The following is a 12,737-nucleotide window of genomic DNA, read 5'->3' on the forward strand; positions in this document are numbered from 1 at the left end:
GAACTTACACACTCTATGAGATCACAAAACCCAGGACTTCTGGTAGTTCCCAGAATATCTGTCTACTAAAGGCGGTAGAGCGTTTTCATATTTAGCTCCCAAACTCTGGAATAGTCTTCCTGACAGTGTTCGGGGCTCAGACACACTTTTCCAGTGTAAATGTAGATTAAAAACTCATCTCTTTAGTCAGGCGTACACATAATACATCCCATAATATTGTGCACTATTACATCAGACTTGCAAATCTTATGAACAGCAGATATGTTAATCCCTCTCCACTGCTTCTCTCTTCCGTGCGATGAATATTTTGGACCATTGAGATGAGGCAGACCCAGCGAATCCTGAGGCATCTAGAGATCTACCAGCTACACTTAGACTCTGCTATACTAAAAAGATGTGAACTCCATGTGATCTTTTGCATCTATACAACATCTGTTTGACTGTATTTTTATAATCACACCCTCTAGTGTCACCCATATGAGGATGGGTTCCCCTTTAGTCTGGTTCCTCTCAAGGTTTCTTCCTTCATCATCTAAGAGAGTTTTTCCTTGCCACTGCTGCCTGAGTCACCTCAGACTTGATACTTGGGGATAAATACACATTGTGAACTAAATCTATCTAATATTGCATTCTATTAATCTTTATATTATTCTTTATAATAACCATTTGTTCTATGTTTATGTTCTGCAAAGCTGCTTTGAGACAATGTCAATTGTAAAAAGTGCTATACAAATAGACTTGAATTGAATTGAATTGAATATAGGCTGCTGCAAATATTGCTGCATTTGATGTGCTTCATAGTTGCGAAATTGGAAATTGTCATTATGTAAATTTTGAATTCTTTACTCAAGCTACAAAGTGGAAATAAAGCATGGGTGCCTCCATGTTAGCAAAAAGCTAGCCAGCTAACTGATGAGTCATACATATTTTCCTCCTCTTAACAGCAAACTGTAGTCAGCGGTATAGATTTAAAATGCGAATACATCTATAAATTGACATCAGATCGAGTTCCAAAAATGGAATATGAAATTGATGAAGCGTTTTCTTTGTCTTTCCCCCACCCGGGGTCAGGAATTATCAGTTACAGTCTCTAGTTGAATGCAAAAAAAGTCAATAAGTTTGTTTCTCAACTAAGCCGTCTGTTTGCACAATAGGTCTCTTATGCTGTTAGGTGTGGTCGATGCTCACCATGAGAAGCCTGTCCCCAACCTGTAACCTGCAATCCTTCTGCGCCGCTCCTCCATCAATTATCTTAGTGACGTAGATGCTGTTATCACCCGGAATGTGCTGGTTACCCACTCCACCCGCAATACTGAAGCCCAGCCCTGCAGGAAAAAATCACACCAAAGACTAACAAGTAGACCAATACACAAATATTAATATATTCAATCAAAGAATCAGCTAATAACTAGCCTGCATATTTAACACTAGCTTCATTACTCAGTAATAACTTCCAGACAACTAATTTGGCCACCTCTTGCAATTATTTTAAAAAGTAGACCTTGCTTTATGCAGCAAACTAATACTAATGAACATGCCTCCATTGCATTACAATAGAGAGGGAAATAGATTTACCCAATTGAGTATATGGTCCTCATATTTCTTATTAATATTTTACTCATAGGGTTATACAATGTACATGTTCTCATAGAATTGACACAATGATATCTAGAAATGGAATCACTGCTCCTTCAAGCTGTCGTAGGAGCTCGTTTGACCCCATTCATCCAGCAGCTTTTATTAAAGAGCCGAAATGAATTAATTAAACTTTTAATGAGGCACATTTAATTCAACTAGACAGAAAAATTAAATTAAATGAATACGATTGCCTAAGCGCAAACAGGGAAGTATTCCTGCTGTGCATCGCTGGAGTGTGTGTGTGTTTTAGTGATCAGCCTATACTCACTGTGTGTATTTGTGCTTATGTAATATGTCTCCTTATTTCTAAGTAATTCATTATGAAAATGAATTATAAAGTGGTGTATGCATTAAAAAAGCATTATGCTTTCCTCTGCGCCCCTAACAACATCTTAGACACAAGCAACAAACACAGCAAAGTGGGCAAATCTTGTGTTTTGTTTTCCTCTGAGAATTCTGGCAAGGACAAGGGCACATGTATGAGAGAAATAAATATTGCATTGAAAAGCAAACTGCAGTGGAACATATGTGAAAGGTAATGCACACATGGCAAATAAAGGAAAAGAACACCTTTAGGTTCAGATTTTAAGAATGCTACTGTACATTTTCGTCCTAATGTACTGTAAGTCACAGAGAAATGCATCACTGCAGCACTAACAGACTGTACTTTTCCAGACAGGTCATTTGGCTAGATCTCAAGCGTTCAAACAAAAATGCAGCCAACTCAAGATTGTATTTCTTGGTAAAGTGATCTTGAATCTGAGTAATTCCCTCTTGCTAAATAACAAAAAAAATTACTTGGAAAAATTGGTTTGCAGATGTGTGAGACTTGATAGACGTTTAATAGCCTTGCAGAATCAGAGTCATCAAATATTGCTTGCTAACACCACTAAATATGTACACTATTGATTTTAAACCCAAGCAATTTCTCCAGACCAGTTTCTGAACCACACCAGAAATTGCATTTCTAGATGGCTTACATTAATTCTGACAAAATTTCAGCACAAAAAAGAAATGAAAACTCTGAAATCCACACATTATTGTTTCAGTAAAGACAAAAAGAATTTGTAAACCCCACTCCTGGAACAGTAACATTATATAGGCAATGCATTTCATGTTTGCTATTGAATTTCGGTTGGCCCGTTCACACCTCACATTTACATGCATCCTGTAGGATCAAAAATCTTACAGAAGTCCTAGCTCATGTACCTGTATGGGAGGTTTCAAAAGTTTTAATCACATGGTCTGCTACTAGAACTTCTAGATGAATCACGGAAAAGATGACGAATGAAGCTAATGAAAAGCAGCTGCTGTTGTTTCTGCTGTTTAAGCATCATTTTTATCCATTATCCTAGCTGCAGAGTGCTATAGTCTTCAGAGCCATTTCCAAACACTCTTGCAATGATTAGATTTTTCTACCTAGGGCAATGTCACAGGTGGTCCTTTGTTACTACCGGAACACATTTGCGTTCACACTAAAAATCTGATCTTTCCATATGCATTCCAGACCATTTCCAAATTTGGCTTGAGTTATCAGATCACAATGCCTATTTAAGAAAAATCTGACCACATTCATGCTTGTACTAACACCATCAACTTATAATCCCATTAACTGGGATGCATGTTAATGCCAGATATAAATGGTGCAGATGTAGCATGAATTTCTCAGCAAAATGATTACTGGGATAGAAGTCACAAGTTTTTGTATTATCTACATAGACTAAAAGATTATTAAATGAGTTTAAAACTAGAGAACAAAAACATGTCTAGGAGAAAATGGTGAATCTTTTAGAACCTTTTGGTCCTTTGATGAGTTTGATCTCGACAACAGTCTCCAGCATGGGTCTCCTTCTGCGTACGTAGAGTCGAACAATAGAACCAGCAACCTTCAGCGCCTCCACGGCCCTGCTGTGGGAAACCTCAGATACGTCTACTTCATTCACACGTAGGATACAGTCGTTCACCCTGCAGACACACACACACACACACACACACACACACACACACACACACACACACACACACACACACACACACACACACACACACACACACACACAAACAGAGAGAATTGGATTTGATTTAGCACTGTAGTACACAGTTCCAGATTTCCAGATTGTGGCTGTCTCTGGTGCAAGGACAACTCTCTCCTGAGGCATGCTCACACAAAGCAGCTGAGACTCACAATGCAAAGCAGAAAGCGACCTAGTGTGACGAGGTGACCTGTTCCTGTCTCACCAACAAACTTCAACTGAGTGTAGTAAAAAGTAATGCACAATGCTTGATGTATGTTTGGAGGATATTATTAAAAAAAATTCAATAAAATTTTATTTTTTAGTGCTTTTAACAATAGACATTGTCACAAAGCAGCTTCACTGAGCAAGCTAGAGTAAACAGAGGCAAGGAAAACTCACTGAAATGAAATGAGGAAGAAATCTTAAGGGACTCAAAAATGTAGCCCAATCTTTTCTGGGTGATACAGTATAGTGGGATTATGAATCATTACTCTTCTGCAACTGTATTTCTTTGTGACAATCCTCTGATTCATTTTTATATTTCATTAGAGTTATAAAGTCAAATAAAGTCAAATTGATAGTATTTAAAAAAAAACACTATCCCTTATGCACCATCTGTGATTTTTTTAAATGCTTAGTGAGTTGTTCCTTTTCATGTTTTCTGTAATTTACATTCAAACTACATTGACTTATCCCTGCCTACCCATGTTATCTTTTCTAAACGAGTAAGCATTTCATACTCTATTTCTTTCTCTCTTCTCTAATTCCTTGCTATCGTTATAAATATCATCCTGAATAAATATGTCACAGAAGTATATCTGTTTAAAAAGTTATTTCCAAAGCCAGGAAAAGGAGTCTTGTCTTAAAACTGCATATATTATTTGATTCATTGACACTCCCCATGTTTCTCTAACATCTGTAGCTCTTTCCTGAAGCCCTGTAGATTTCACTATGTCTAAAAAGCTTTAATAAATAAATAAATAAATAAATAAATAAATAAATAAATAAATAAAACATTTTAAAGAGATATTTAGATCAAGGCTTTAGATTTGATGCGAATAGTTGTTCCAAAGTAGGCACAGCCTCTGGAGCTGGCACTGTCTCAGCAGAAAAGCTAGAAATACATTGAGGCAAATGAAGTATTCATACACTTGTTTTGTTTTTTTTTTAATATATTTAGTGCACATACCCTCTTCAAATTCACACATCTTTTGACTTAGAAACCTGAACAAAAAGTAAACTTATTTATAGAACACATTTAAAGTGCTGTACAAAACAAGAAATAAAACTACAACATATATTAATATTGCGTTATCCAACTATGAGCATAAAAGAACAAAGATGTAAAAAAAAACCTCTCAAACTGAAAAAGCTACACAGCCATAGCAAAGAGCTTAAATATCCATGTAGAACTACAAGAAAACACATCATGAGGAGAGTGTCTTATCATCACTGCACATGTGTGAAACAAAAGATTTCACAATGTACTCTCAGAATAGATATAAATATAATAAGAAAGAAGACAGCAGTTACTTAAAAAGGAGTTGCAGGACAACCTGAAAGCAGCAGGGATACACAGTTACACTGACACATGACGCAATAAACTGCACCACAATCATCTCTGGCTCTACAGACCACACAGAACTCCTCTGCTATAAAAGATGCACAGACATGCACATCTAAAGTAATAATACAAATCAGAATTCTGATTTATTTCATGTTTGGAAAAATAAGGGATGTGTGGATGAGCCCAGCGCTAAGGTAACTCTCAGTAAAGTACAGAGACAAGCACATCATGATTCAGGGTTGCAAACAGTAATAACTAATTACCTGATAATTACCTTTGTACTTTAGATCCCTCAAAACTTTAACTACCAACAATGATTTTGCAACAGAGTATAAATATTAGTCATTTATTGTCTGAATACTTTTTTCCTTATCAGTAACTTTGTTTACATTTTTGAATACATATTTTTGGTTCATATTTATATATACAAGGTTGGAAAATAATTTATTTATCATGTAAATTTAAAGTGGTCATATGTATTATATATTATACTAAGAAATACAGAAGTGTACATGTACTTCTCCACACTCATAACATGCAGTGCCAGCTTTTATTTTAATATGTTTCTCTTGCTGAATTGAGAATGAAGGAGGTAGCAAAGGGCTTAAGGCTAGGATTGTGGTGCAGAGAAAATAGAGCTGAGGATGAGAACGAAAACAGAGAGAGGATAAACATAGCTACTTTTAACAGGAAACACACACACACACACACACACACACACACACACACACACACACACACACACACACACACACACACACACACACACACACACACACACACACACACAAATAGAGTTCTGCTCTCATCCCCACACTATATAACTATGCTTGTCTGTATTACAATAACCATCTTGGTCTGCTCCTGATCATTGAGATAAGCATCAGTGAGAGGCACAATGTTCTGTTATAATATGGAAAACATTCCCCCATTACGCCAAAACGCGCCATTTGGATCAGCTCTAATGTCCATTTCCTAATGAAGCTACAATGAGTTAAATGAGAGTGTGTGTGCATGTGTGTAGGTGTGTGTGTGCTGCAGATCTGCTCTCTGGAGAGGTAATAAAACTGACATACAGAGCTCAGCCTTAATTACTGACAAAATGGGAGAGAGGGAGCGAGAGAGAGGAAGGGGGAAGGAGGAGAGAATGATGTTAAACATGTTTAACATTAGCACACACCAGAAACTAGGACATGATAAATGTTAAATATTATGGTGGATATAATCATCAATCCATATACTATGAAAAGTCAATGCTCACCGAAGCCTGCCGTCCTCAGCCGCTGCACCACCGGGGATGATCTTGGTGATAAAAATACCAGGATCGTCTCCGATGTGTGGATTATCCGTCCCACCTGCTATACTGAACCCCAGCCCTGAGTTTCCCTGAGAACAGAAAGGGCACACATACAGTATATGTGATATATGGATAAAAACATGCACACACATACAGTGCACTTGGGAATGAAGTTTATACAAAAATGTCAGTTTGAAGAGAGATAATAAGCCCATTATATCACAATAATCATCCTCATCACTTGTAGACATCCTATAGGCGATGCTACCATTAGCTAACCATGAGTGTTGATGACATACTGCTTTGGAAAAGATTTCAGGTGCATCATTAGCATGCATGCCCTGATTAGTGCTAATTATCCAAGCTAACAAGCAGCAAGTAGCACTGTGTAATATTAGAAAAAAATATTCCCTTGATAAACAACTTAATGTGAATGATTTCGAATGAAAATGTTATTGAAAACTTTCAAAATGGATCCAAAAAAGAATCTTGAATAAAAAGAATTGATCACTAATAAGAATAGACATAGACTATATAACAGATGTTAGTTTTAATATTATGAGTTTCAAAATATATTTTAGAACACATTCTAATCATAAGAAATATTACACACTTTTACATGTATTAAAGATATTTTCACTTCCCACAACATTATTTTATGAGAATAACTGTGACAATCAGGGATTATTTGTCCATAAACTCATTTTATTATCAAATTCTATTTAACGTAAGGGGAATTTTATGGTATTGACACACTGAACATATTAAATTATATCTAAATTGATTGAACAGCAGCAATTTCAAATATTTTCTGTGAACATTGTTAGACTAGAGTATACTTTATTGATCTTGAGCCCTTTCCTTCCTCCCCACCAAGTGTTTCTCAAGTGAGTTATTCTTGGGAATTGAATAATTAAGTTATTCTGCTTATTTCCTTTCCAAGAATCCACAGTCATCGCCTTGTGACAGTGTCCCTGCATGGATAACCTATAAAACATCTCATGTCATATTCTTCATATTTTCTTGTCAAGAGGTTGAGAAAGTGACACTAAGTATAGATCTATATCCATTTGTTTCTTACTAATAAGCCTATTCATGTTATTATTAAGTCTGAAGTTCCAGTTGTAAGTACATACTTTTGGTGATGGTAATTTTAGCATCTGACATATTACTACCCAAGTGCAGATCTGCCTGCTATACACTGCTAATGCTATGAATAGATATCAAAAACTCTCTCAACAGTTTTGCTCATGCCTAGCAAGTACAGAATACCCATTATGCATTTTTCTGTTTGTAAAGAATAAGGAAGATGAAACTATTATGGAAACAGCAAATATGGTCATAAATAAAGATCCATCCATCCATCCAATTTCTGTAGAGCTTATCCTACACAGGGTCACAGTGAGCCTGGAGTCAGTGGACACCCTGGATAGGTCCATCACAGGGCACAATCACCCACCCACACACTCCTATTTACACACTATAGACAATTTAGAGATGGCAATCAGCCAACAATGCAACAATAAGCAACAACTTTAGAATGGGGATTCCAGCCCCTGAGGTGGAAGGCAACCATGCTAACCACAAAGAGTCATGGTCACTGACTAGTAGCAATGATTCACTAAGTTCTAGCATAGTAGTTATGACTCATCAGTATTGAGAAGCTATAAGTCATAACCCCCTGCTCAAAATCTCATCCCTCCTTCCACAAAGTATGTAAAGGAGCTTAAAAAATCATAATTAAACAAATTTTGTTTCTGACTAACGTTTGTTGCTGAGAGGGATGAGCATGGAACTGATGCACTTTAATTGATTCTTCAGCTGATAAACAGCCAAACAGCCCCAGAGAGTGGCAGATTGGAGCTAATTATACTCACCCAGCCGAGCAATGTTTATTAGAGCACCTATGCAAGGAGAGGAAACGCTCCAGACACGGCAGCGTCATGCAAACTGTCATTTCTTGGAGCTTTGATTAATTGGCATGTGGGTAGATTGGGAAAGGCTCTTGTGATTATGGCACTGCTGTCTCCATGGGGTGGTGGATCGCAGGATGCAGGGCAGAAGGAGAAAACACGCTCTAAGCTAGATCAGGTCAAATGAGTTAGTGATAATATTCACTTGCATCAGTCATGTGAAGGAAGCCAAAAGTGTAATATGTATTATAGAGAGACATGGATCAGGAAAGAGAGAGAGAGAGAGAGAGAGAGAGAGAGAGAGAGAGAGAGAGAGAGAGAGAGAGAGAGAGAGAGAGAGAGAGAGAGAGAGAAGACAGAGAACAGCTGCAGTGTTATGGCTGTATCCATTTTTAATAGCATTTTATCTCAGTGAGTCCCACAGGGAGATGCAGGCAGAAGCTCACAGCCTCTTGGCGCCAGTGTTTGACAAATCAGTGCTCCCTTTGCTCCTGCTGACGCTTGCTATTGTCACAGCATCATCTTCAGGCCTGTGGATCCAATTACATCTGTCAAAATGTCACCTGCAGCTGGCTACCCCTCACACACACATCCTGCCCAGAGAGCTCAGTCCACTATTTTACATGCAAACAGAGTTCCAATTAAGAGCCTCCTACCCACGGCTGTCTGTGCCAGAGAGTGCACTGCTCCGATATCAATTAGCTGTAATGCAGCCTGTGGAGCACACTGTTTATCCCACAAGCTATCAGGAGAGAACAATCTCTGTCTGTAAGAATCCAAAGCTACAGCAAAGAAAATATGTCCTTTATTTAGTTCATACATCCAACTAATTGCAAATTCTACAACTAACAAGGAGTGCATTCCCGAATAACTAAAAGAATAGCTAAGAATAGCTAAAAGAGTCCAGAACTGTCACATTTAAAGAAATACTCCAAGATTATTCAATGTAATGTCAATTCACTGTGCTTGTAAGGATGATTGACACAGGGAGGAACCTTAACAGGGTTTCCTGGATTAAAAATGTACTTTATTTGAAACATGTTACAATAGAAGTCTAAGTGCATTTAAAGGGGTGGTAAAAATAATTATGCGAAACACATACACTATAATGTGTGTTTGAAGTACACAGTTGTATAGAATAACTTTGTATTCTTTATCTTAATTGAAACTAATGGTCCAAATATTTCACCATAACACTGTTCCTTTATACAGTACAAAGTGAGGTCCATTAAGACATGGTGTGCTGAGGATAGAGTGGAAGAACCTAAGTGTTCTGTACAGAGCCCCGATTTCAACCTCACTTAACACTTCGGGTTGAACTGAAGTGCCAATTGCACCCAGGCCAATTGCAACTTCAGTGCCTGACCTCACTGATGCTCCTTTGGCTAAATTGACAAATCCCCACAGTCCTGCTCCAAAATGTAGCAATACGTTTTTGCAGAAAACTGGAGGTTATTTTAACTGCAGAAATGGGAACTAAATCAGAATCTAGAGTGTTATTGTCAGGATTCCACTATCCATTGCTTCTATAGTGCAGGTAGAATACACTTATGGATTAATCATCCAAATGCATTTGTAAATGAAACTATAATCCTGTATAATTTTTTATGGAGAAAAGTTGAGAACTACACTGGACTACACCAAGTGATCCTTCTCTTAGCGAGAGGCACAACATACAGTATTCTTTCTCCTCTGTCACAGAAACACTAACCAATCACAGGCATCTGTACACTCAAGTTTACGGTAAAGGGCAGCTAGCGCTTGCCTCAGAGAGTACACTGCCTTGTTATGAAGCCTGAATGAAAGTTCACTACGATGTAATTGGCTGGCATCATATGTCTCATACAGTAGCTAATGTCTTCACCATCTCTGGTTCATAGTTGTTGTATGATAGAGGAGAGCTGGCTGGCTGGTAGGAATTGGCCAAGACCAAATTATGAACAAAGAGACCATTTTTCAGAGGAAAGTTAGGCATTATAAACACACTTCATGGTTCTGACAACAGTGTAATGTATGCAGTTTTTTAAACATTTACTGATATATTTCTTAAGAAATCATGTGTTCTGTCTATCTCTCAGTGCTGAGAATTAAGTTGAAATGCATTTGATAGATTAAGTTAAACAAATCTGGAGTATTTCTTTAATTTCTTAAAGAAGGCCCACAAGGAAGATGAATTCAGAGAGGAAAGACTTGATTTATTCAGTGTGACTGAATCAGTTAATGGGCCACCACTCTGACTTACCCGTTCTAGCGTAATTTCTTCAAATTCATATTCAATTTCTGTCCCATTGACCTGGAAGAGAAAAAAAAATCTCATTAAGCATTTGCAATGCAAAAGAAATAACTGAAATTAAATATTAATAATCTGAAGCAAGCAACCCTAAAAAATGAGGAGCATCTCACAGACTTCACAACAAATATCCAAATATCACTGAATTATAATAAAGTAATCTGGATGGATTAACTGTTTATTTTCATTCTCCTCTAGGCATCCAGCTACAGTCAGCTTTAATCTACTTCAACATGAAAATCCTTAAACTATATTGATTCAATACAATCTAGAATCTATTTATTTATTCCAACAGAGGGTCTCATCTCTATTAATGCTCAGACCTTGTGTAGGACTATTAGCTTTTACACCCTAGAGATCGTCAATAAGTCAAATAAACAATCACTGTACTGTATTGCTCATGCTTTTTTTAATTTTATTGCCTAAGATCTGCTGTGTGGATGTAGCTGTACATGCAGTACCCAAGTAATCGCAGAAGAGGCTCAACCACTACACAATTCTTCACCTGGAGAGATCCCCAACAAAGCATGTCTGATCCCCAAATCCTACCCACGTAAATAAAGCTATGTATCATGTGGCTTTTTCATAACTTAGCAATTGTGGTTGTTTTTGCATGTTGCAAAGAGACCTGAAGGTGTTGCAGATAAATATATTTATACTATATTCCTTTTCCACAAATGTCAAGTTAATTTTTATTTTTGTTGTTGCCAACAGCTAAAATATTTCTCATGTAGGCATTATTATTGTGCTTACATTTCGCCTTCATACTCCCACACATATAGATGGATGAAAAAACTGGATTCAGGGATCTGCTGCACAGAATTTACCTTGTATTCTAATCAGCTGTTGTTCATCTCTCCCCTTGCTACTTGCCCTTGAGGGGCTCAAATTACACAATCATCACAAATTTTCTTGATAATTTCAGAACATTTTAGACGAATCACAGGCTGAGAAAATAGAGCTAGAGGGAGTTGGTGCAATTCTGTAAAATTATTTGCGACAGGGAAATCAAGGCTAAAAACAGGTAGTGTGGATTCAGCAAGAAATCTAATTATTTTAAGGCAACAATAAGAAATGGATACGAAATGATTTCTTTTTGTGTTTTTTGTGTTTAATAAAAATATATATATATTTGTGTGTCTGTGTGACTGTGTGTGTGTGTGTGTGGCTTGCACACAGACAGCTATTACTACAGTCATAATCTGAACAAATCGCTGACCTGCTTTAACACACCACAGGAATCCACCAAATTCAGGTTGTACAACAGAATGACATTTTTAGCTTAGGTGAACCCAAAAACAGAACAGAAGCTGGTGAATAAATGAAATGTTGAAAGCAAAGCAGACTAATACATATTTATGCCAAGCACTATGCTGCTTTTTATTTATTTATTTATTTTTACTTAGACACTTTAATGTTGCCTCGCTTCATACAATCACAGCAAAAATCAATTTCATGCATCCTTTTTGGAAACGGATTCATTTGTACACGGTGAAGAAAAAGGCTTTCAAGGGCATGAGCAATAAGCAAGAGCTGATTCTTGTGCAGACTACATCTAAGCTAATGAGAAAGAAAGGACAGGGGGAAAAAACTAAGAAGAAAAAAGCAAAAGAGCAAAGGAGAAATAGCACCATTTACTAAATCAATGGTTGGTATGGAACGATATTAAATAAAAAATGCAGTTAGTAACATCAATAAAAGTAAGTAAGGAATGATAATGATCAACATTATATAGAAAAAAATAATCAATGAAAGTTAGATTTTTCTATAAGAACAATTTGCCATTGATTTTATAACGATTATTTTATTTATTCTTGTAAAACATTCCCTAACAGCGTTGCTATTTTCTCTCTGTTGTTCTTAAGATAAAAATCTCAGCTTGTCATGTTACCAAGAAACGAGAAGTAAGCCATTACAGCCAAGTTATAAAGACTCCTTCCATCAATGTTATATAAGTGTCTCTTTACTGAACGCTTCAGCATACAGTACCAATATTAGAAGTTTTAAAATTTGCATA

General features: G+C 36.9%; 1 protein-coding gene across 29 annotated transcripts in view; it reads right to left on the reverse strand.

The window, feature by feature from the left end:
• dlg2 (discs, large homolog 2 (Drosophila)) overlaps nucleotides 1-12,737 on the reverse strand; it is a 196,739-nt gene that overhangs the window by 54,290 nt on the left and 129,712 nt on the right. For all 29 annotated transcript variants that reach the window (XM_047804700.1, XM_027150703.2, XM_047804718.1 and 26 more), the window contains 4 exons: nucleotides 10,673-10,723; nucleotides 6,482-6,606; nucleotides 3,434-3,603; nucleotides 1,189-1,325 (listed from right to left, as the gene is read on the reverse strand). In XM_047804700.1, the coding sequence (XP_047660656.1) occupies nucleotides 1,189-1,325; nucleotides 3,434-3,603; nucleotides 6,482-6,606; nucleotides 10,673-10,723 (483 nt within the window). The remainder of the gene's footprint in view (nucleotides 1-1,188; nucleotides 1,326-3,433; nucleotides 3,604-6,481; nucleotides 6,607-10,672; nucleotides 10,724-12,737) is intronic.

The sequence above is a fragment of the Tachysurus fulvidraco genome, chromosome 20 (genome assembly GCF_022655615.1).
Source record: "Tachysurus fulvidraco isolate hzauxx_2018 chromosome 20, HZAU_PFXX_2.0, whole genome shotgun sequence".
NCBI classification, from domain to species: domain Eukaryota; kingdom Metazoa; phylum Chordata; class Actinopteri; order Siluriformes; family Bagridae; genus Tachysurus; species Tachysurus fulvidraco.